The sequence below is a fragment of the Aethalodelphis obliquidens genome, unplaced genomic scaffold (assembly GCF_003676395.1).
Source record: "Aethalodelphis obliquidens isolate GAN/ISIS:26980383/991018 unplaced genomic scaffold, ASM367639v1 scaffold44, whole genome shotgun sequence".
NCBI lineage: Eukaryota > Metazoa > Chordata > Mammalia > Artiodactyla > Delphinidae > Aethalodelphis > Aethalodelphis obliquidens.
The window spans coordinates 7,299,335-7,323,620 of NW_020837988.1; the positions used below are offsets into that span (position 1 = coordinate 7,299,335).

The following is a 24,286-nucleotide window of genomic DNA, read 5'->3' on the forward strand; positions in this document are numbered from 1 at the left end:
CGGACGCGCAGGCTCAGTGGCCATGGCTCACGGGCCCAGCCGCTCCGCGGCATGTGGGATCTTCCCGGACCGGGGCACGAACCCGCGTCCCCTGCATCGGCAGGCAGACTCTCAAGCACTGCACCACCAGGGAAGCCCTCTTAATTACTTCTTAATCATAAAGTGAAAATGTATTTTTACAGTGGAGAGAGATGGTGGTCACTTCCTCAATCATCACTAATAGGGGGCAGCTGACATCACACGCCACCCAATGAAACACAGCACCACCTCTGACCATCGTTGCCAAAAAAGTTTAAACTGAATCTAATCAGGCTTTTAGACTTAACTTCCAGTTTACAGGAGGCTAAAAAATCAAGTCCAGGGCTTCCCTGGTGGCACAGTGGTTGAGAGTCCGCCTGCCGATGCAGGGGACACAGGTTCGTGCCCTGGTCCGGGAAGATCCCACATTCTGCAGAGCAATTAAGCCCGTGCGCCACAGCTACTGAGCCTGTGCTCTAGAGCCTGCGAGCCATAACTAGTGAAGCCCGCGTACCTAGAGCCCGTGCTCCGCAACAAAAGAAGCCACCACAATGAGAAGCCCACGCACCTCAATGAAGAGTAGCGCCCGCTTGCCGCAACTAGAGAAAGCCCGCGCGCAGCAATGAAGACTCAACGCAGCCAAAAAAATAAATTAATTTTTAAAAAATAAAAATAAAAGGTCAATTTTTTTGGGGGGGGGTCGGGGAAAGACTGTTTTAGGAGTAAGAAAGATAAAACAATCAGATGTAGTGGGGGTTGATACAAGGTCTCTAGACAGCTCACCAAACTGTTCTGGTCACACATCCACTGTCTATTTATCATTTAAGTTGTTTATTTATAGAAATGGGTACCACTCTGCCAATAAGTGATGTACATTGTCAAGCAAATATAGTGGATCACGTGGCATATCCCTGGAGAATATGCAGCCTGCTTTGGAGGTCCATGGTTTAAACTGAGCTCCGTGAAGCAAGCAGGTGGTGTGTATCATTCCTCTGGGGATCCCCAGCACCTGGCATAAGAGCCCATTAAATGCTTGTTAAATGAATAAACGATTGAACTAATGAGGGAGCAAGTCTGGCCTGCCAGAGGCCACAGGATGAGACAGGCAGGTAGGAGGTGCAGTCTGAGGTTCTTGGGCTTCTCCATCCTGTTCCAGGAACCTCAGCTATTTGGCAAAGCCTGCAGAAGGAAACTCCACTACATACCGGGCTCACTCTGGCCCTAAGGCTGCAGAATGAGACAATGGGGTTTTTTGTTTTATTTTTTTATAAAATTAATATGTAGTACAATGCTCCTTAACCCTTTGGGGGCCAGTACCCATTTGGGAATTCAGTGTAAGGGAAGGATCCTCTTGCCAGCAAATCCATATTCCAGTGTCAGATACACCTTGAGTTTTGCACATGATCTCAAATGGTTCATGGACCCCCAAGGTCCACACACAGGTTCCAGGTAATGAAACTCCAGACTCAAAGAAACCTGAAGAAACTCACAGCTTGGACTTCCCCGGTTGTGCAGTGGTTAAGAATCCACCTGCCGGGGCTTCCCTGGTGGTGCAGTGGTTGGGAGTCTGCCTGCTAATGCAGGGGACACGGGTTCGAGCCCTGGTCTGGGAAGATCCCACGTGCCGCGGAGCAACTAGGCCCGTGAGCCACAACTACTGAGCCTGTGCGTCTGGAGCCTGTGCTCCGCAATAAGAGAGGCCGCGATAGTGAGAGGCCCGCACACCGTGATGAAGAGTGGCCCCCGCTTGCCACAACTAGAGAAAGCCCTCGCACAGAAACGAAGACCCAACACAGCAAAAATAAATAAATTAATAAACTCCTACCTCCAACACCTTAAAAAAAAAAAGAATCCACCTGCCAATGCAGGGGACACAGGTTTGATCCCTGGTCCGGGAAGATCCCACATGCCCCGGAGCAAGTAAGCCCATGCGCCACAACTACTGAGCCTGTGCTCTAGAGCCCGTGAGCCACAACTACTGAAGTCCGTGTGCCACAACTACGGAAGACCGCGTGCCTAGAGCCCGTGCTCTGCAACAAGAGAAGCCACTGCAATGGGAAGCCCACACACCGCAGCAAAGAGTAGCCCCTGCTCGCCGCAACTAGAGAAAGCCCACATGTAGCAACGAAGGCCCAACGCAGCCAAAAATAAATTGATTAATTTTTTTAAAGAAAGAAAGAAACTCACGGCTTCTCTTCTATGGGCCTCCCAGGGGTGCATGTCTCATCTCAGCAGATACCAGACTTCAGCCGCCCTAGTCATTTTTTTTTTTAATTAAAAAAAATTTTTTTTAACTTTTCATTTTTTGGCCACACCACATGGGCACGTGGGATTTTAGTTCCCCGACCAGGGATCGAACCCCCAGCATTTGAAGCTTGGAGTCTTAATTACTGGACCGCCAGGGAAGTCTCCCTAGTCATTTTTAAAAGGGTCTGGAATGAGGAGAGGAAGGGGCTGCTGAGCCCAGTGGGGTCTGTGGCATTGCTGCCTCTGGGCCAGGGTCTCCTTCTCTAGGAGGCTGTGTCAGCCGCCCCCCACAGTGGGGTGCATATCCCCTACCCCAACCTTCTAATGGGTGGTGTCACAGGCTGCTCTCTGAGCCCGTATTTTCCAGCCTGCTGGAGTAACTCAGGTCCACAGGTCACAACCTGGGTACCCCAACCAAACTGGGGCTCCTGCCACAGAGCTCCCGAATCCAGGAGGCAGCCTCTCCGAGCTCCTGACCCGTGCAGAGCAGATCTCAGATGACTGGGCAAGGTGGCCGAGTGGTGTCTGTGGCTCGCCCAGTTGCAGTGAGCACTTGGTGTCCACAGCTCGTCCACATCCAGTCCCAGCTGCTCCCATGGTCACTCAGAGTTGGTGGTGTATGCGTCTGTTTACAGATGAGAATGCTGAGGCTCAGGGAGGCGATGTGGCAATCCCATTTGGGTCAACCACACGTTTATTGAGCAGCTGCTATGTGCTAGGCACTGAGGTAGGTGCTGGGGATCAAAAGATGTGCTAGACTATGTCTGTCCTTGGGGTTCACAGTCCAACGGGGAAGAGACCCCTAAACAGATCATTTCAAATCAATGTGGCAAATTACATGAAAAAAAAACATGCCCCAGGGGTACGCATAACATAATCCAGCGCGCTAGGTCAAGGAGGCTCCCTGGAGCATGTGACATCAGCGCAATGCCTTCAAGGATAAGGAGGATAAACCAGGCTGGGCTGGGGGTGGGAGGATCCCAAGCAAAGGGACCAGCCCGGTGCAAAACAGCCCCAGGTTGCAAAAAGCATGCTGGCTTGAAGCTGCTTGGTGGCTGGTGGGGGGCTGCCAGCAATCGGGTTTTGTCCAGCATTGTTGGCAGGTGGGGCCAGAGAAATACACCCAGTTGAGGTCAGGGAGCAACTTGAGAGGGTCCAGCTCGAACACACTTAACCAGCAGCACTTGAAAGAGGATTGGAGGGGTCAGATTTGTGAACCAGCTTGTCAAGAACAGCTGTAACGATTCGAGTGCCTACTCCACGTCAGGTGGGTGCTGCCTCTTGATGGGTATTACTGACACTTTAAGAAGGTTCAATTAGCTTGCCTGAAGACACTCAGGGAACCAGTCCTTGCTCAGATCTCCCTCTGGGCACACGTGCGTGCGTTGGAGAGTGGGGAGAGGCCGAGAAGACCCGGTGAATGGCTGACCTGGCTTGGGGCAGCCCTGGGGCCCATCCTTCGCGCTGGCGCAGGGAGGAGCGAAGCGGTGCGCGCGCTCGATCGCTGCCGGGCTGCGTGTCTGCGGCTCTAACTAGATGGCTCCCAAGGGCAGTGGGAATGGTTCACAGTCTGGAGGAGAGAGGGCGGCAGTCCGAGAAGGAGGCTAAGAGGCCACCCCCAGCCCGGGGCAGCCCAGCACCCGAGTCTGCAGCCTAGGGTGGGGAGGGGAGGTGCCCGGCTCCCGGGGCCGGAGAGAAGGGGGTGGCTCCTCCCCGCCCCCGCCGCGGTGGCTCGGGGCGCGGGGCCGGGCTGCGCGGGAGCCGCAGCCTTTTCCGGGGGGCGGTCCGGAGGCGCTAGCGCACGGCTCCTGCCCCGACAGGTGCGCGCCGCGCGCAGGAATGCGGTCTGCCTGACTCATCAGCTCCTCCTTCCTACCTGCCGCCCAGCCCATAAAGCGGTCCCCTTCCCACCGCCGCCCGCCCTCCCTGCAGTCCGTCCTCTGGACAGTCCCGGCTCGCCCGCGCGCCGCCTCCGGAGCCGCCGAGCGGAGCCCAGCGCGGGGAGGGCGCGAGTCAGCCCCAAGGTAGGTCCATCCTCGGACCGCGGCAGGCGGTCGGGGCACTGGCGCGGGGCGGGAAGGCAGTCCCTCCGCACACCGCACGCCCCTCCAGTGCCTCGGGCCGCCGGGGCTGGGCGCTCATTCAGGGACCTCCGAGGGGAGAAGAAGGAAGTGAGCGCGCACCCCAACTGGGCAGACCCGCGGGGAGCTGATTGGTGGGCCGGGTGGCTTTTGTTTCCCCTGCTCTTTCCTTCCTGAAGGCTGGCCGCCCGGCCCTTGGGTGGATATGAGGGAGAAGTGGGCAGGGGCCAGGCAGTGGCTGGCAGGCTTACCGGGCTGGGCCCCTCTGGGGTTCAAAAAGAAGCAGCCACCTAGAGGCAGAGGCCCTCCCGGCTTGGCTGTGCGGTGCCACAGTCCGTCTGGGGTCTGGGGAGTCCCTGACTCTCCTCTTCTCTTGGCCCTCCTCCCAAAGTCAGCTCAGGACACCCTTCCTCCAGGAAGCTCTCCTGACCTCATCCAACACCCCTGGAGGCTGTGCCCACCACTGTAAACTCCTCCAGAGCCAGCCCCCTTTCCCACCCCTTTAGCCCCGAGTGGGCCTCTGGTTGTAGGCGGGGGGCCTCTAGATGGCTCCCAAAGGGCAGCGGCAGGGCTCCTGCTTCTCCCGCATGGTCTTGCCACACCCTGAGCCCAAGTGTGGGCATGGTTGTTGCTGCCTCGGAAGGAGCTGGAAGTGAAGACTGAGGGGCTCCATCCTGGGGGCTGAGTGGGGAGAGGAGAGCCGGAAGGACAGCAGGGAAGGAGTGCCTATCTCCTTGGCCTTGATTTCTGTGGGCAACAGAGCAGCAGAAGGGCCAGGAAAGCAGGAAGGGAGAGAACCACGGAGGGCAGGTGCAGACATGCAACAGGGGTCCCGTGGGTGGGAGGGAGGGCGGGTATGGGGAGAGCGCTGAGCCTACGTTCACGTGGGTCACGGTGTGTGACCAAGAATATGCACGTCCCTGTGCCTGCAAGGCCTGAGTGTGCCACGATGTGATAACACTGGGTGGCAATCACATACTTCCGGGACCCGGGTGGTACATAAAAAGACCCTCGCAGCCTGGGGACCCAGAGTAGCCTGGAGAGAACGTTTCCCGAGGGCTCTGCCCAGCCCGCCGCGGCCAGCCACCTCTTCCAATAAGCCCACAATCCTAACTTTTATGTGAAACCTTATTATTTTTAACACCAACAACTACTTTTAAAACTTTTTAGGGATTTTCCTTGGTGGTCCAGTGGTTAGGAATCCACGCTTTCACTGCCGGGGCCCGGGTTCAGTCGCTGGTCGGGGAACTAAGATCCCACAAGCTGTGCAGGGAGGCCAAAAAAAAACACAACAAACTTTTTAAACACAAGTTGAGTCAAACACAACACTCCTGAGTGCAGAACTAGTCCCCAGCGGCCACTTTAGAGCCTCTGAGTATAAAGTGAAGGCTAAGTGGGGGGTGTGCGCTGCCCGGGTCTCACCCGGGATATGGGGACAATGCAACCATCCCCACTGGTTCCTGTACAGATTAAGTGGCAATTATGTACATGAAGTGCTGGGCACTTGCCCACTGTGTGCCCAGCCTGGGGGCACAGGAGGGTGAGTAAAAGCTGGGCTGGGCCCTCCAGTGTCTGTATCTGTGTATGTAATGGTGCCCCTGGGAAGCCTGGGTAAGGCAGCCTATATTGTGTAGTGTGTGGGTGTGGTGCCTATGCCCCAAGGCTGCAGGAAAGTCATTTCCTCCAAGAAGCACCCCCTTGGCTGGCTCAGAGCTCCCTTACCCCAGGCCCCTCTTAGAGGGTGGCTCCTTCCCAGCAGGCTCTGCCTGCGATGTGTTGGAGCTGCTAGTGCCTCCTGGGAGCCACCTGCCTTGGAGCGACGGAGGCAATGCCTTCCTGCAACGCCCCCCCGCCCCCGGCTCTCCCCAGCCATTTGGGGGCCTCAGTCTCCCAGAGCCTGGGGCTGCCCCTGCCCCACAAGCCAAGGACTGAGCAAAGATCCAAGGAGGGAGGGCCAGTAGGCATGGCATAGTCTTGGGCTGCTGGGTGACTCTAGAGAAAGAGGAGGGGGTCCTAACGTCAACTCTGCCGGCCTGGTGGCTATGGCCAGCCCCTTCTCTTCAGCAGGCTACCCATCTTTTATTTATTTGCTTGCTTTTTTTTTTTTTTGCGGTACGCGGGCCTCTCACTGTTGTGGCCTCTCCCGTTGCGGAGCTCAGGCTCCAGACACGCAGGCTCAGTGGCCATGGCTCACGGGCCCAGCTGCTCTGCGGCATGTGGGATCTTCCCGGACCGGGGCACGAACCCGTGTCCCCTGCATCGGCAGGCGGACTCTCAACCACTGCGCCACCAGGGAAGCCCCTAAATTTTTACTGCGGTATAGTTGCTTTATAATGTTGTATTAGTTTCTTGCTGTACATACCCATCTTTTTTTTTTCTTTTTTTAAATATTTATTTAGTTGTACCTGGTCTTAGTTGCCACACGTGGGCTCCTTGGTTGAGGCATGCATGTGGAATCTAGTTCCCTGACCAGAGATCGAACCCGGGCCCCCTGCCTTGGGAGCGCAGAGTCTTATCCACTGTGCCACCAGGGAAGTCCCCATACCCATCTTTTAAAAGGCCTCAGGGACACCGGTGCCTGCCCCAAAGGTCACTAATGAGTTGAGATGGTTTAATGGTGAACCAAAGGCAGATGTGTCTCCTGGGGTGGCTGGCAATGCGTGTGTGTGTGAGTGGGCAGGAGGGGCTTGTAATCCAGCTCAAGGTTAATTTTTGAAAGGGTGATCTGCTCAGGGGCCCCCAAAACTCAACTCTGAGGCAGACAGAGGTGGGGAGTAGGGGGTACCCCTCCTCTGATGGGACAGGCAGCCATTGCAGAACTTCGCTGAGTGCAACAAGTCTCCTCCTTCCTTTCTCAGGCCCCAGATATTGGGAGGGGCCCCCTTCTTCCCGGCTGCACCCTCTCACCAAGAGGCAAGTGGGCCAGGACAGAGAGGGGACAGGAAGGCGGAGCCAGGATCCTCTAGGGTGGCCCTGTCCCTGCCAAGCCTGACCCAGGCCACTGGGTTCTGAAAGGCAAAGGCGGAATAAGCCCTGTTCTGCCCTCAGGGAGATCAGCACAAGAGACCTGGCATTGGGACAGGCTCAGAGCCCAGAGTCCTCAGTGGTGAGAGGGTGGGGGCCTCCCTGGGCAGGGCATAGGCCTGCAGGGCATCTGGCCACTCCAGAGATGACAAGGAAGGGGGCAGTGGAAAAGAGGAGTCAGGGGCCCTGGGCCCTGCCACTTGCAGGCCAGGTGGCCTTGGAACATCACTAAAGTTCTGTAGAGCCTCAGTTTCTACATCTGTGCAATGGGAATGGTGGAGCTTAGACAGGGACCCAGTGAGCTGACACATGGACCAGAGCTGTCAGGCATGGTATGTCGATTGTTGCTGTTATACAGGAGGAAGAGGATGGCAGGGCCGCATCCCAGCTGGTGGACCAGGCTGTTGCTGGCAGCCCTGCTGAGCGCCAGCTTCCCCGGGGACATGGGTGAGTCGGACACACCCCTGCAACACCCCTCTCTGTGGTGGGGGCTCAACTTCCAAGGCACTGCCCTTAAGTGAGGGCGGGGGCTCTCATGGAGTGTCTTACCCAGACGCTCACTCAGCCATTCAACAAACAACCACCACCCACCTTGAAGGCTGGGGAGCCGTGAGCCTGAGCCGTAGGGCCCAAGAACACCCAGGGGAGGAAGGAGACTTTGTCTAGAGGAGGGAGAAGACGTCCACTCGGAGAATGGAGGCGCTCGCAGGATGTACGGAGGCTTGGAAAGCTGAGTCGAAAAGTTTTAGAGGAATTTGGAGGAAAGAAAGGTGATCACCACCTGCTCTGGGAGTGTCTGCAGTCGGCAAAGGGCTGGAGCCCGCTCCTACTGATGAAATTTTGCCTGTCAGTGGAGGTCATGCTGAGAGCTTGAAACAGACCATGGTGGGAACATTTACACCCTGGAAATTGGCAAAGGCTGCAAGTCAGGGCTTCCCCGCCCTCACCGGAGCCCTTGCTAAACATTGACAGTGCACCGTTGCCTGGAGCCCAGGAGACCACCCACTAGTGCACATAATAGGTCCTTACTGTGATTTTAACTGAACAAAACCAAAGGGAATCCCAACCTTTGGAGAAACTGGAGTTTTACCTCATTTATTTACTAACAACTCACTGTGTGCGGGGCTTGGGCTAGGCACTGGGGACACAGTGATAAACAAGACAGAATCCCTTTTACCCTGGAGGAGCAGGTGAGGGGGGTGGCTAGGGTGTCCCCACCAGCGCCTCGGTCTCGGCCCCCACCATCCTCGCCTCCAGACTTGAGTGGAGAGTCCAGGTGTGAGACCTGGCTCTGCGGGTTTCTAACTGTGCGACCTGGGACTGACCACGTACCTGCTGGCCTCCATTTCCCCGTCTGTAAATCGGGAGAGAATCCCCACCTCTTTCAAATGAGGTTGCACAGGGAAGGGCTAGGCAGTGGGTGAGGCGCATCTCAGTGGGCACGCCCATCTCTGCTCCCCAGCGAACCGCTGCAAGAAGGCCCAGGTGAAGAGCTGCACGGAGTGCATCCGCGTGGACAGGGACTGCGCCTACTGCACGGACGAGGTGTGATGCCGCTGGGGCCTAGCCTGGGCCACCTTCCCAACCTGCGTGCCCCACCCTGCTACACCCCACGCCTGGGCTCTGGCCCACACTTGCCCCGCCCTCAGCCCAGCCTCAGGCCAGGCGGTCGTGGGAGAACAGGCAAGGGTCAGGAAGATCGGGGTGGTGGGGTACAGGATAGATCCAGGGTTAGGACAGCCAGGAGAAGGGCACTGCCCTCCTGACTCCATCTCCTTCCGGCCAGATGTTCAAGGAACGGCGCTGCAACACCCAGGCAGAGCTGCTGGCTGCGGGCTGCCGGCAGGAGAGCATGGTGGTCATGGAGAGCAGCTTCGAGATCACAGAGGTGCCCAGAGTGGGGGCCGGGGGGGCTGGGCCCTCCAAGCTCAAGGCTGGCTGTTTGTGGGAGGCTATCGTGTCCCCTGGCTGAGCTGAGAGGTATCTCCCTCAGATCTGGAGAGACCCTCCAGCCAGGTGTCCCCCTCCCCTGGACACAGGAAACGCAGATCGACACCACCCTGCACCGTAGCCAGGTGTCCCCCCAGGGGCTGCGGGTGCGGCTGCGGCCGGGAGAGGAGCGGCACTTTGAGATGCAGGTGTTTGAGCCCCTGGAGAGCCCCATGGACCTGTATATCCTCATGGACTTCTCCAACTCCATGTCTGACGATCTGGACAACCTCAAGAAGATGGGGCAGGATCTGGGTACGGCGCGGAAGACAGCAGGGCAGGGCATGGAGAGAGTGGCCTCCCCAAGCTGGCTGGACACCTGCTCAGGAGGCCAGGGCTCAGGCTAGCTGCACCCATTCCTCAAGGAAGGACAGGACATCTGAGCACCCCAAGAACTCCTTCCCCCCATTCTCAGAGGCGGGTCCTGTGCAGACCCCAATAACCACTCGGGAGTGCAGAGAAGGCCCCAGCCGGGTGGGAACCAGAGCCCTCGGGTCCTTTTTGTGTTTTTGGATGTGCTGCGCTTCATGGCTTGCGGGATCTTAGTTCCCCGACCAGGGATTGGACCCGCGCCCCGTGCAGTGGAAGCTGAGTCCTAACTACTGGACTGCCAAGGAAGTCCCTCCTCTGGTGCTGACACGGAGGGCACCAGCTGCCATGAGGCTGAGGTTAATTCCCAGCTCTGCAGACGGCTGGTCCAGCTCCCCGGCCGCACCCTCCAACTAGCTGCATGCACAACTCTGGGTCCCCTGAGTCCCATTTCCCTCATCCGTAAATAAGGACAAGGGCTGTCATGTGCGTGAGCTGACGCCCAACATGCAAAGTGCTGACAATAAGTTGTTCTTCCTCTTCCTCCTTCCCAAGCCAGCCCCCGGCCCCTGTGTTGATGTGGGGTTCTTGGGGCTCAGCTGCCCCCTCTTTTTTTGTTGTTGATGCCTAGCCCAGGTCCTGAGGCAGCTCACCAGCGACTACATGATTGGATTTGGCAAGTTCGTGGACAAAGTTAGCGTCCCTCAGACAGACATGAGGCCCGAGAAGTGAGTGACCGAGGGGGCAGGGGTCCTGGCCAGGTGGTCCACGCCCTCTCCACCCAAGCACTTCGAAGTCTTCAGGTTGAAATGAGCCACGGGGGCGGTCCCTAGAGAGGGTGGGCAGGGGGTTGGGGGCATCTTCTCCCCTGACTTTCTCCCTCCCTGACTCTCTCCTTCCCACCTCCGCCCAGGCTGAAGGAGCCCTGGCCCAACAGTGACGCCCCCTTCTCCTTCAAAAACGTCATCAGCCTGACGGAAGACGTGGAGGAGTTCCGGAACAAGCTAAAGGGAGAGCGGATCTCAGGCAACCTGGACGCCCCCGAAGGAGGTTTCGATGCCATCCTGCAGACGGCCGTGTGCACCGTGAGTGCCGGGGCAGGTCCTGCCGGCCTAGACCCGGCTGTGCTTTTCAACAAGGGCATGAGCTGCCCACTGGCCTGCTCTGGTACCAGGCTGGGGCCCCCATCCCCTAAGACAAGCTCAGACCCACTGGGGGACCCTCAATTCCAATCCAAGTTTAGAGGTATCAGGGCCTGAGCAGTCACAGCCTGGTTTTGTGTTGGCCAGTGAGGCGGACATGAGTCTTGGGATTCTGGAATCTTCAGTGCCCTGAGGCCAGCCTCCCACCCAACCTCCCTGTTAATACCCGTCTCCAGCTGTGCTGGAAGAGGGCGCCTCTTTTTATGTGCACATCAGTTTTTTCATTTAAAGAATAATGTATCCACAGACAGAAAAGAAAATTCCCTGGCAGTCCAGCGGTTAGGGATTCAGCACTTTCACTGCCGGGGGCCCAGGTTCCATCCCTGTTCGGGGAGCTAAGGTCTCTCAAGCCACATGGCGTGGCCAAAAAATAAAACAAAATTAAAAAATAAGAAATAAAAATGAAAATAATGTATCCATATTACAGACAATTTGGAAAACAAAGAACAGAAATTGCCCATAATTTCACCACCATCAGACAGACAGCCACTGATACCCCACCAGCATATTTTGTTCCCTTTTCCTTATTTTATATAGTTGGAATCAGTGTACGTATAGTTCTGAAACTTGGTTTTTTTTTTTCACCTAATGCTATCATAAACATTTTCTCTTGTAATACATGGTTTTCAAAATCATCCCATGTATTTCTCTTTTTTTTTTTTTTTTTTTTGCGTATGCGGGCCTCTCACTGCTGTGGCCTCTCCCGTTGCGGAGCACAGGCTCCGGACGCGCAGGCTCAGCGGCCATGGCTCACGGGTCCAGCCGCTCCGCGGCATGTGGGATCTTCCCAGACCAGGGCACGAACCCGCGTCCCCTGCATCGGCAGGCGGACTCCCAACCACTGCGCCACCAGGGAAGGCCCGATCCCATGTATTTCTCAAACAAATTGTCACATGCTGCTTGCTGTACCTATTTTAACTCTTCCGCTGAATGCTGCATGGTGTACGTTTTTCTGTGCAATTGAGATATTCTCGCAGAGTGGTTAAGACCTTGTGGGGACAGCTGCATGAACCTGGTTCACATCTTGCGTGGCGCCCACTGTGGGCACAGCCCCTGCTTCTGTTTCCCACTTCCCATCGCTGGTTTCTGTTTATGCCCGTCATCACTCATGTGCTGTCTGTCACGTGTGTCATTCGTGGGGGCGTCAGGCTGTTAATCCTGTGTCCTCGCTGAGCCCCGTGTTGGGACGTGCTTTCGCTGTCACTGTGCACGACGCTGTGACGAGTGTCCCCTGCTCCACGGGCACCCCTCCTCGCTCTCCCCAGAGGCACATCGGCTGGCGCCCCGACAGCACCCACTTGCTGGTATTCTCTACCGAGTCGGCCTTCCACTACGAGGCGGATGGCGCCAACGTGCTGGCTGGCATCATGAGGCGCAACGACGAGGAGTGCCACCTGGACACCACGGGCACCTACACCCAGTACGGGACACAGGACTACCCGTCCGTGCCCACCTTAGTGCGCCTGCTCGACCGGCACAACATCATCCCCATCTTCGCAGTCACCAACTACTCCTATAGTTACTACGAGGTGCGGGGGCCGGGGCCTCACGGGGCAGGATGGGGGCGAGCGGGAGGGTCCATGGAACTTCTCAGACACCCCCATCTGCCTTCCTCCCTTCCTTCCCGAAACTTGGGATGGGCCCTGGTGGGAAGAGGAGTCCACGTGCCCATTCCCCAGCCCCCCTCCCAAGCAGGTGGGGGCTGAGAGCACAGGCTCTGGAACGCACAGCAGGCGCCAGGCCTTAGCTTCCCCATCTGCCAGGTGAGCGAACCCCGGAGGTGTTGTCTGGATTCAGAGAGATGACCCTTGTGGGAGGCTGAGCCCCGGCCTGGCATTTTCTCCCGCAGAAGCTGTCCTCGTATTTTCCCGTCTCTTCGCTGGGGGTGCTGCAGGAGGACTCTTCCAACATCGTGGATCTGCTGCAGGATGCCTTCAACGTGAGGGCTCTGGAGTCTGAGCCTTTCTGGGGAGGGGCTGGAGAGAAGGCTGAATGGCAGAGGACTGGGAAATAGGACAGGAGGGAGGAAGGGTCTTCTGCAGTCCTTGAGGAGCGCCCCCTGGGCCTGGCCCCAGGTTCCTGCAGGCTCTTCTCCCTTGACCCCCACCCGCCCCCGACCCCCGCCAGCACCCCAGGCCTCCGTGTAGGTGGGAGTGCAGCACAGATAGGCCAGGCCAGGGTGGGTGAGCCCGGGGTACCCCCAGGCCATTGATCGCCTGCTCTCTTTTAGCGCATCCGCTCCAACCTGGACATCCGGGCCCTGGAAAGCCCCCGAGGCCTGCGGACGGAGGTCACCTCCAGGATGTTCCAGAAGACGAACACTGGGTCCTTTCTCATCCGGCGGGGGGAAGTGGTACGCCTCCATGGGGGTCCCGGGGCAGGGGAGGACGGGCACAGCGGCCTGCGGGGCGGGGTCTACCCAAACAGAGGTCCAGAGCATGGCCTCCGGAGTCAGATCTGGGTTTGAAGCCCTCTGGATCAGCCCCTTGGCGTGTCCTCATCTGTATAGTGGAGACCAATCAGCTTGGAGCTCAGGGTTGCTAAGATGAGTGAATGGGCCAAAAGCAACCCTGGTTACTGTTGGTGCTATTGTCACCGTGGCTGTGCCTGGAGGGAGCAAGTTTGCAGCCCTGAGGAAGGGCAGGGAGCTGGGTGTCGGGGGCCAGACACATCCCTGGAGCTTGAGGGCCTAGAGACTTCAGGCACGACTGCCCCCTGGTGGTCTGTCCAGGCCTGCCTTGCCTGACAGTGGGGTCCCTGCAGGGCACATACCAAGTGCAGCTGCGGGCTATCGAGGACTTGGACGGGACTCACGTGTGCCAGTTGCCAGAAGCGGACCGGAAGGGCAACATCCATCTGAAGCCCTCCTTCTCCAATGGCCTCAAGATGGACGTGGACATCGTCTGTGACGTGTGCTCCTGTGAGCTGGTATGATGCGGCCCCGTCAGGTTGCGGAGGGAGGGAGAGGCTAAGCCGACCACCCCAGGGCCCTGAGTAACACAGCAGAGCCTCCTGTGGCCACAACTCCCTTTCGGGGTTCCCTGAGGGGCAGCGTCCAGCGTCCCTCGCCGCCCCCAGCCACCCCACCATGATTTCATTCCAGCAAAAAGAGGAGCGGTCACCTCGCTGCAGCTTCAACGGGGACTTCATGTGTGGACACTGTGTGTGCAGTGAGGGCTGGTGAGTGTGGGAGGGTGAAGCCAGCACCCAGGATGCCAGCCGCTCCCAGAGAAGGGGCTGGGCACACCAAGTAGGCTGCTGAGTGTGGGTTGGCAGCTGGGCATAGAAAGGGCTAGGAAAGGGGTATGTCTAGTTGGCAGGTGGATTCGGTTCAAAGCACTTTGAAATTCATGGATATGGGAACTCCCTGGTAGTCCAGTGGTTAGGACTCAGCAGTCTCACTGCCGGGGTTCCGGGTTCGATCCCTGGTCAGGGAACTAAGATCCCGCAAGCTGCCTGGCGTGGCCAAAAAATGAAAAGAAATCTATGGCTATATAGGATTACCGCTGGAAATACGCGTAAGAATCAGGGCAGTGGTGGCCGTTAGGGTGTTGTGGGTCGGACGCAGGAGGGAGACGTACTTTACCCTCCATCCCTTTTGGGCCTTTAGTATCTGAGCCATGGGCACCTGTTACCTGAGCAGACGGGAGTCATAAGAGAATGTTAGCAAGAGCAAGGGCTTTTCAAGCTTTAAGACATTGAATAAGTTTGTCGTGACTTGAGGAAGGGACAGGAGGAGGGTCTCAGGGGACTGAGGTTTGAGTCTCAGCGCAGCCCCTGCTGCCTACGTAACTCAGACCCACAGGGGCCCACTTAGAGCCTCAGCTTCCTCATCTGTAAAATGGGATGGTGAAATCTTTCCTGCTGTGCCGTGCAGAAGTGACTGGCTTCTCCCGCAGGAGCGGCAAGACCTGTAACTGCTCCACTGGCTCCCTGAGCGACCTGGCGCCCTGCCAGCGGGAAGGTGAGGACAAGCTGTGCTCGGGGCAGGGCGAGTGCCAGTGCGGCCACTGCGTGTGCTATGGTGACGGCCGCTATGAGGGTCAATTCTGTGAATACGACAACTTCCAGTGCCCCCGTGCCTCCGGGTTCCTCTGCAACGGTGAGCTACTGGCCCAGGTGGGGTGAAGCCGGGAGGGTGGCCTGGGTGTCCAGCCCCTGCCCGCCGCCTCTGGCTCTGCCATCAGAACCCATGTTGGGAGAGCCTCGCTGGGAGTCGGGACCCCCATGTTCAGGCCCAGCCCTCCTCCATATTCCCTGAGTGCCTCTCCTAAGTCCAGCCCCAACCTGGACCTCTCTCCTCCTCCGCAAACTTGATGCCCAAGGCCCCTGCCAGCATGAAATCCCCATTGTGGAATGTCCCCCTGAGGTCCTCCAGCCCGTGCCCACCTCCTTCTCCACTCTGCCATCCCACTAGAGTGGGTACCACCCAGCTCAACCTCAGTGATCGGTGGTATGTGGCATGGCGATCTTTCCTCTCTCGGAAGCTGCTACATCTCTAGCAGACAGGGCCTGGAGTAATGCATCCTCTGTAGCCCCACAGGGCCTAACACAGTGTGCGCCCAGGCCATGGGTACATAGCCTGGCCAGGGCTTCCGGAGCTGGGCAGGGGTCACAGAACCCACAGGGGCCATATGGAAGTATTGAATGGGCAAATGGAGGAGAATGAATGAAAATCCACTCACCAAATACTTATTAAGCCCCAACTGTATACTTGCCACGGGGGGGGGTCAAGACCCTGCTTTTCTATCCTTTCCTCCGTTCTTGCTCTTGTCTGCCATTTCTTCTCTTCACCTGCCCACCCCAGGGTGTGCTCAGAGAAATGAAGGGAGAACCCAGGACGTCTGGAGAAAGGCAGACATTTGGCACAGGCCAAGCTGAGACAGGAGGGGAGGGAGATGCAGCCAGGAAGGAGGCAGGGTCAGACTGCGAGGGGCTTGGGTTCCAGTCCAGGATGGGTCCAGTTTTAGTGTAGTCCAAACTTTTTCTTAAAAGGCTATACATTAAATATTTTCAGCTTTGTAAGCTATATGGTCTCTGTCACAACTACCCAGCTCTGCAGTTGTAGCAGAAAGCAGCTTTAGGCAATACACAGGCAAATGAGTGTGGCTCTGTTCCAATAACACTTTTGCAAAAGCAGGTGGTAAGCTGGATTTGGCCCACAGGCTGTAGTTAATCAACCCCTATTCTAGTAAGGATATTGGACTTCATCCTTTGGACAAAAGGGAGTCACTGGTGTGTTTCTTTTTGTGTGTGTGTGTGTTTTTTTTAATACATTTATTTATTTTTTATTTATTTTTGGCTGCATTGGGACTTCATTGCTGCGCGCGAGCTTTCTCTAGTTGCGGTGAGCAGGGGCTACTCTTCATTGTGGTGCGTGGGCTTCTTATTGCAGTGGCTTCTCTTGTTGTGGAGCATGGGCTCTAGGCACGTGGGGTTCAGTAGTTGTGGCATGCAGGCTCAGTAGTTGTGGCACACAGGCTTAGTTGCTCTGCAGCATGTGGGATCTTCCAGGACCAGGGCTCGAACCCGTGTCCCCTGCATTGGCAGGTGGATTCTTAACCACTGCGCCACCTGGGAAGTCCTCACTCGTGCTTTTAGTTTCATTTTCTAACTCTTTATATGTTAACCTTGTAACCAGCCACCTTGCTAAACTCACTTACGAAATCTAATAACTTATTTATAGATTCTTCTTGCTATTTTGTGGCATGTTTCTGATACTTGCAAATGATGACAGTTTTTCATCTCTTAACTTTCCAAAACTTATGTTTTATTTCTTTTTCTTACCTTGTTGCATTGGCCAGGACTCATTAGAAGTTCTTAAACAGGGGAGACACATGATTGTGTTTGTGTTTTGGGGTGATCTCCCCAGCTGCAGAGTGGAAGGTAGAAGGGCACAATAGAGCAGGAGAAATGGAGAGAAGGGAGTTCCAAGAAAGCGACGAAGAGATGGCTCTGCCCCTGGCTGGAGACATCCTAGCTCCCAAGGCAGCTCCAGCCAGTGGGCAGCCTGGACTGCAGGTGCAAGTGTGCCTCTCCTCTCCCCTCCCCTTCTCTGCAGACCGAGGACGCTGCTCCATGGGCCAGTGTGTATGTGAGCCTGGCTGGACAGGCTTGAGCTGTGACTGTCCTCTCAGCAATGCCACCTGCATCGACAGCAACGGGGTAGGCCTGGGCATGAGGCAGACAGTGGGGGGCGGTAGAGGGGGCCCCAATCAAGACCACCCTTCCTCTCAGGCAGGGGTGGGGGCACAGCTGGCTCACTGGTGCCTCCTCTTGACTCAGGGTATCTGTAATGGGCGTGGCTACTGCGAGTGTGGCCGCTGCCACTGCAACCAACAGTCGCTCTACACAGACACCATCTGCGAAATCAACTACTCAGCGGTGAGGCCAGATTCACTGGGTATGGGCATGGGGACCCTAGGCACGGGGCAAGACGGACAAGAGGGGCTGAGCCTGGTGCCAGAGGAGCTGCCCGAGGGTGTGACGTGGTGGGAGCGGGCCTGGCAGGGGCCGCCGCCCAACACAGTGCCTGTCTGACCCTCTTCGCCCACCCAGATCCGCCTGGGCCTCTGTGAGGACCTGCGCTCCTGTGTGCAGTGCCAGGCGTGGGGCACCGGTGAAAAGAAGGGGCACGTGTGTAAGGAGTGCAGCTTCAAGGTCAAGATGGTGGATGAGCTTAAGAAAGGTATGGGGCAGGGAGAGAAGACTAGGCAGGGGGGCTTCCGATGGGGTAGGTGGTGTCTCTCATCTGGGCAGGGCTGTGGAGCTGGGTAGGGGGCTCATAATCCAAACTGAGGACATGCAGTCCAGAAAGAGGGGTTCCAGACCTGGGAGTGGTCACAGAACCCAGACAGGTCACACAGACCCAGGTAGGGGCCACACAGTCTGGCCAGGGCACCCAGACCTGGGGAGATGGCTTCTGGCTTGGGCAGGGGGCAAAGAGCTGGGTAGGGCCATGAACACGGCAAAGGCCCATAATTGGGCCGTGGGGGCTCACAGCCTCCTTTCCTCTAGGTCAGAGAAGTGTTCTAGAAGGGACTTCCCTGGCGGGCCAGTGGTTAAGACTCCGCACTCCCGCTGCAGGGGGCGTGGGTTCGATCCCTGGTCGGGGAACTATGATCCCACATGTGGCCAAAAAAAAAAAGAAAAGAAACAAGAAAAACGTTGTAGAAGCCCAGCTCCTGAGCGATGCCCAGGACGGGCACAGATTTGCAGCCTTTGACGCTCCTGGAGGGCAGCCCCCGCCTTGCCCCATCTGTATGCACAGTTTGCCGGGAACTTGCGTTCTTCCCCAGGGAGGTGCCTCCCACCCTGTGATGGGCGGGCTGGGCCCCAGAGTAGGGCCGTGGTGAGGAGCGGCCACCCCACCAGGCCCTAAGGTGCTCCGGGGTGGGGTTGGGTGCCCTGCCGACCGTCTGTGGGTGCAGCGGAGGAGGTGGTGGAGTACTGCTCCTTCCGGGACGAGGATGACGACTGTACGTACAGTTACACCGTGGAGGGTGATGGCGGCCCCGGGCCCAACAGCACCGTCCTGGTGCAGAGGAGGAAGGGTGAGCTGGAGGGCCGGCCGGGGGCGTGTGGGTGGCCTGTCGGGCCCCGGTGGGGGAAATGGCACCGACTTCCTCTCCTTCCTCCCTAGACTGCCCCCCCGGCACCTTCTGGTGGCTTGTTCCCCTGCTCGTGTTCCTCCTGTTGCTCCTGGCACTGCTGCTCCTGCTCTGCTGGAAGTACTGTGCCTGCTGCAAGGTGGGGGCTCCCCCAGGGTCTCCCCCCGCCACCAGGGTCCCTGTAGGTGGCAGAGGCCAAGCGAACCCACATGTTCTGCCCAGCCCTGGTGCCCTCCCCACGCCAGCCTCTCACCTCTGCCAACCATCAGTGGCTGGATACCTGGGAGCCCCTGCCCGGGGGTCAGCCACATGCAAAGGGTCACGAGAGCTAACAGGGAAGGAAGGGCTCTGCCCGCCAGGAGCTGACAGTCTACTGGGGAGGAAAGACAGGAGACAGGAAAACATGGAGGACGGCATGCCATGGGATACTGAATTGTAGGGAGCAGAGACAACTCTCTGCAGTAACCCCCAGCGTTGTGGGATATTAGTGTGTGTTACAGAGAAAAAGAGTTCTGTGATCAAATACATTTGAGAAAGCGGTTTCTTCTCTGCAGGACTTCTCAGAGCCTTTGATCTAGTTGTATGAATAGTGAAACTGTAGGGGAAGGAATTCTGTGCTTCCCAAATGGGTTTGATCACAGAACCTTTACTTTCCAGAGTATACAGCAGGACCAGGGTCCCCTGGCACACATTTGGGGAACCCTCTGCCCCATCACCCTCTGTGTACCACCTTGTGTGCCACACACCTAGACCCCTGCAGCTGCCTGGATATCCTGGTGTCTGGGAAGGCACCTTTGCCCCCTCTGGACCGTTGGCGTGGGTGGCAGGTGGTGGTGGAAGGGGCTCACCTAGGCTGGGGTGGCTGTCTCAGCTCTCGTCCTCACCCACCTTGTCTCCTAGGCCTGCCTGGCCCTTCTCCCGTGCTGCAACCGAGGTACGGGCCAGCGTCAGCAGGGGTGGCGGGCTTCTGCCCGCTCTTTCTTCCAGCTGGGGTGGAGGGGAAGTGGGGGCCGAGTCTGGAACAGAGGTGGGAGGCCCCGGGGTCCCACCTGCAGGGGTGTGGTGTGGAAGGTCTAGGGAGCGGCCCAGTGTGAGGACCCTGTCCCGCAGGTCACATGGTGGGCTTCAAGGAAGACCACTACATGCTGCGGGCGAACCTGATGGCCTCAGATCACCTGGACACGCCCCTGCTGCGCAGCGGGAACCTCAAGGGGCGCGACACGGTCCGCTGGAAGACCACCAACAACGTGCAGCGGCCTGGCTTTGCCTCGCGGGCTGCCGGCATCAACCCCACGGAGCTGGGTGAGGGCCAGGGCTGGGCACCACAGGTCTTGGCGCTGCCCTTAGGGCCCAGGGCACGTTCACCGCTGCTCCCAGGTCCGGGATCACACCATTCCTATTTTCTCTGGGTATTGGGTGCAGGCACAGGCCTGGCTGCCTTCTATCCTTCCTGATGGTGCTATAAGCCTCAGGTGCTCCCCTATCCAAGCATGGCTCCTGGACGGGGCTTCTGCGGTGCCCACTGTGCAGGGGGCTGACGACACCCCTCCCTGCCTGCCCCTAGCGCCCTACGGGCTGTCCCTGCGCCTTGCCCGCCTTTGCACCGAGAACCTACTGAAGCCTGGCACCCGAGAATGTGACCAGCTGCGCCAGGAGGTGGAGGAGAACGTAAGGGCCAAAGAAGCCGATCCCAGGCAGCTGGCGTCTCTGGGCTGGGTGTGAGCCAGGTGGCGGGAGGGCAGAGGGAAGCAGCTGGGGAACCTGGATTCTTCCGGGCAGGAAAGAAAGGCTTCCTTGGACATGTGCCTGGCCTGGGATCATCCTGGGATCTGTTCCCTGTAAATGCTTCCAGAAGGGTGGAGGCAATGTGCGTGCCCATGGCCACGCCCCCAGCCCACCCCGAGAGGTCCTCCAGGCCTGGATGGCTCTGGGTGCAGAGGCTCCCCCAGGGCCCGAGCCTCACAGCCCTTCCTTGTCTGGCAGCTGCACGAGGTGTACAGGCACATCACAGGCGCGCAGAAGCTCCAGCAGACCAAGTTCCGGTGGGTCCCGGGTGCCCGGGGTTGGGTGAGGGTGCTGCCCGTATAGCCAACGCCAGGGGACCTCCCCCAAGCAGATCGTGCCTCCACCCCAGGGACCACCTGGCTCACGTTCCCCGCTTTGTCCTCCACAGGCAGCAGCCCAATGCCGGGAAAAAGTGAGTTGAAGACACACAGGTGGGGTAGTACCAGTCCCAAGTACCTGCCCCCTCTGCCCCCTCCCCCACCCCAATCTCCATCTCCATCTCCATCCCACTGGAAAGGAGGACTGTCTGTATGTCCTTGGGTAGGACCTTCATTGAGCAAATACCAGTATGAAGCCCTCACCAAAAGCCAGCCCCCGTACTAGAACAGGAAAACCACAGGGAACCAAGCAGACCCAGTCCTTGCCCTCATGCCGGTGATAGCCCCCTACCCAGTACCCGGGATAGCCCGGTGCCCAGCTGCAGCCCTCCTCCGACGCCAAACGCCTTGATCCTGGAGGCACCGCTGGGTGCCAAGAAGATGGTCCAGTGGGTGACACGCCTCCTTCCCAGTTCCTACCCCGAGTCCCAGCCCCTCCAGGGGAAAAGTGGGGGTGGGAACAGCATGTAGAGAGGACAGAACTGCGTGCGCAGTAACAGAATACAGCTCTCACTGAGCACATCCCCTTCAGTGAGAACCACTTAGACCAGCATTTTGAGTGCTTACGACGGGCCAGGCCTTGTTCTAAGGGCTTCATGTGTGTGGTTCTCTTATCCAAGTAGGTACCATTGCTATTCCCGTTTTATAGTTGAGGAAACCGAGAATCAGAGAGCTGAAGTAGCTTGCCCAAGGTTACCTAGCTGTTAAGATATAGAGCCAGGATTTGAACCCAGGCAGTCTGGCTTCAGGGCCTACACCCTTCACATGTTCGCTGTCCTGACTCTACTTTTGCGTCAGCAGCCCTTCTTGGTGAGGTGGGTGGGAGCAGTAGCCTCATTTCACAGATGAGGATGCTGACTGCAGGGTGAGGGGGCCCACCACGCTGGGACCAGCCTGGGCCTCTAGGACTGTCTGGTTCTGATGACTGCCTTTTGCTGCCTGGAATCTTGTCCCCTGATGGAGAGAGGACAGGTAGGCGGGGCGGGACGAGTGCCAGCCTCCTGGCCAGCCTGACACCTCCCCACCCAACCCCGCCCCCAGGCAGGACCACACCATTGTGGACACGGTGCTGATGGCGCCCCGCTCGGCCAAGCAGGCCCTGCTGAAGCTGACGGAGAAGCATGTGGAGCAGGGGGCCTTCCACGAGCTCAAGGTGGCCCCTGGCTACTACACCCTCACTGCAGACCAGGGTAGGTGGCCAGGCTCCCTGTGCCCCTCCCTCTCACCTCCCACCCCTGTGCGGCCTCCTGACCCCCATCTGACGGCTCCCCACCGCCTGCCCAGACGCCCGGGGCATGGTAGAGTTCCAGGAGGGTGTGGAGCTGGTGGACGTGCGGGTGCCTCTCTTCATCCGGCCTGAGGACGATGACGAGAAGCAGCTGCTGGTGGAGGCCATCGACGTGCCCGCGGGCACTGCCACCCTCGGCCGCCGCCTGGTCAACATCACCATCATCCAGGAGCAAGGTCGGTCAGGGTGGGGGGAACAGGGGGGCCAAAAGGGAGGCTCTGGGGTCCCTTGTTCCTCCTCAATCCAAGTGGAAGTGGGGCCTGGCCATGTGGCCTAGGCAAGTGACTTAACCTCTGAGCCTTGGTTTCTCCATCTGTAAAATGGGTATCAGGCTCTTGTGAGGAGTGTGTGGCTGTACGTCTCTGCACAGTGCCTGGTAGTAAGCACTCAGTGTGGGAGCTTCTCTTATAATCACCAGAGGGTGCTACGTCCTCCTGGAGCCATTGCACATCCCTCTCTCCTTGTTCTTCCCCTATGGCCTTTGAACTTGGGAGACTGAATGGGGCCCCCCTAGGATGGCAGGCATCAGAGCAGGAAGGGGACTGGGGCCTCCCTCTGCCCAAGCCTATCTAGAGGGGTGAGCAAGGCGTCACACCACTGTCACCCACGGTGCCTTCCCTGCTGGTTCCTCGGGGAACCTGGACTTGTTGATAACCATCTTTCCGGCGCCCGGAAGGTCTATTCTGGTCCCTGACCCCTCCTCCCCACCTGCTCCAGGACCCCAGGACTTAGGCCTACTCTGTCTCAGCTCTCAGTCTCAGCTCTCATGTCTGGTCTTGCCCCTGCCCGGCCTCCTTTCTCTGCCCTGACCCTTCCAAGATGTTAGTTGGACACTGTTCCAGCCTTTTCAACTTTTCCTGGAAGACTTTTCCAGCCCCTTCCTCTGCCCTTCCCCAGAGAGGGGTGACAAGCAAACTCCTGGAGTCTGGGCCGGGCTGGGCCAGAGGGAGGGCGGGGGCTGAGAAGGGACTGTGGCCAAGACCCCTGACCGGTGCCTGGCTCCTTGCAGCCAGCGGGATCGTGTCCTTTGAGCAGCCCGAGTACTTGGTCAGCCGCGGGGAGCACGTGGCCCGCATCCCCGTCACCCGGCGTATCCTGGACAACGGCAAGTCCCAGGTCTCCTACTGCACGCAGGACAACACAGCGCAGGGCAACCGGGTGAGTCTGCACCACGGGGTCAAGGGCACGTCCCAAGGGCCCGGTGCGAGCAGGACATGGGGGCTGCCTGAGTCTGGATGCTGGTGGTGCCGCTGGCTGGCCTCCCAAGGACATGTCCATCTGCCCGGCCACCCTGCACTGGCACCAAAAGTGCCAGTGATGCCCTGAGTAAGGTCTCATCATGTCCAGACCATCCATGTCCCCCTCCCAACATCCCAGGATCCACCAGGACAGCCAAACTCTCCACAGAGAAATAGACACCTCCGTCTGCCCCTGTCCAGGGACTCCGGGCTTCTTGACGTGGAATCACAGACCCCATGTCCCTGGGCTGTCATTGCCGGGCAGGCCATCTCTGGGCCGTGCCACAGGAGCAGCCCTTCAGGGCAGGGAGGGCCGTGTGGTAGGGCAGTGTCCCCTTTATCACTGGGCTCCAGTCTCCGGGAACTGCCCAGTCCAGGTGGTGGGTGTGCTTGGATTGGCTTACAGGTCTGTTTGTTTTTCTAAATTTATTACCAACATTTTATGTTTTTTTTTTTTTTTTGGCCATGCCGCATGGCTTGTGGAATCTTAGTTCCCCAACCCAGGGATCGAACCCGAACCCGGGCCCATGGCAGTGAAAGTTCAGAGTCCTAACCACTGGACCGTCAGAAAATTCCCTATTACCAACGTTTTTTTAAACTAATTTTTATTGGGGTCTAGTTGATTTACAATGCTGTGTTAGTTTCTGCTGTCCAGCAAAGTGAATCAGTTATACATGTACATACATCCACTCTTTTTTAGATTCTTTTCCCATATAGGTCATTACAGAGTATTGAGTAGAGTTCCCTGTGCTATACCATAGGTTCTTATTAGTTATCCAGTTTATACTTACTACCAACATTTTAAAACTAAAAATATTCACATCAAAACTTCACTCAAAACGTAATAAAGTCTAGTCTCACTGGCCCACAGGCCCAGCCCACTTGGCAATCATGGGAGCAGGTGTGCACTCAGATGATCCCGACACACACCCTATTCTTTTTATCAGTAGGAACAGCTCTCATTACTGCTCCAGTGCTCCCCATAAAATCTCCAAAGAGGAATTTGGATGCCCAGAACTTTTCACTGAATATTATAGAGATTCTGGCTATCCTGTTATGCTTTTACAAAGATCCTTTGGGATTGAACTTTTTTTTTTTTTTTTGCGGTACGCGGGCCT

General features: G+C 57.6%; 1 protein-coding gene across 4 annotated transcripts in view; it reads left to right on the forward strand.

Moving 5' to 3' along the window:
• The first annotated feature begins 3,911 nt into the window (after positions 1–3,911).
• ITGB4 (integrin subunit beta 4) overlaps positions 3,912–24,286 on the forward strand; it is a 31,054-nt gene continuing 10,679 nt past the window's right edge. The window contains exons 1-26 of one of the 4 annotated variants that reach the window (XM_027080684.1): positions 3,912–4,289; positions 7,729–7,817; positions 8,833–8,915; positions 9,157–9,258; positions 9,410–9,614; positions 10,300–10,396; positions 10,582–10,753; positions 12,136–12,399; positions 12,720–12,809; positions 13,101–13,223; positions 13,634–13,798; positions 13,974–14,050; positions 14,770–14,972; positions 16,932–17,035; positions 17,156–17,254; positions 17,429–17,558; positions 18,301–18,423; positions 18,513–18,619; positions 19,381–19,414; positions 19,591–19,782; positions 20,045–20,148; positions 20,464–20,522; positions 20,654–20,677; positions 21,684–21,832; positions 21,927–22,106; positions 22,940–23,088. In XM_027080684.1, the coding sequence (XP_026936485.1) occupies positions 7,739–7,817; positions 8,833–8,915; positions 9,157–9,258; positions 9,410–9,614; positions 10,300–10,396; positions 10,582–10,753; positions 12,136–12,399; positions 12,720–12,809; positions 13,101–13,223; positions 13,634–13,798; positions 13,974–14,050; positions 14,770–14,972; positions 16,932–17,035; positions 17,156–17,254; positions 17,429–17,558; positions 18,301–18,423; positions 18,513–18,619; positions 19,381–19,414; positions 19,591–19,782; positions 20,045–20,148; positions 20,464–20,522; positions 20,654–20,677; positions 21,684–21,832; positions 21,927–22,106; positions 22,940–23,088 (3,114 nt within the window). In that variant the 5' untranslated portion in view covers positions 3,912–4,289; positions 7,729–7,738. The remainder of the gene's footprint in view (positions 4,290–7,728; positions 7,818–8,832; positions 8,916–9,156; positions 9,259–9,409; positions 9,615–10,299; positions 10,397–10,581; positions 10,754–12,135; positions 12,400–12,719; positions 12,810–13,100; positions 13,224–13,633; positions 13,799–13,973; positions 14,051–14,769; positions 14,973–16,931; positions 17,036–17,155; positions 17,255–17,428; positions 17,559–18,300; positions 18,424–18,512; positions 18,620–19,380; positions 19,415–19,590; positions 19,783–20,044; positions 20,149–20,463; positions 20,523–20,653; positions 20,678–21,683; positions 21,833–21,926; positions 22,107–22,939; positions 23,089–24,286) is intronic. The other 3 variants (XM_027080685.1, XM_027080687.1, XM_027080688.1) reach the window with 3 other exon arrangements.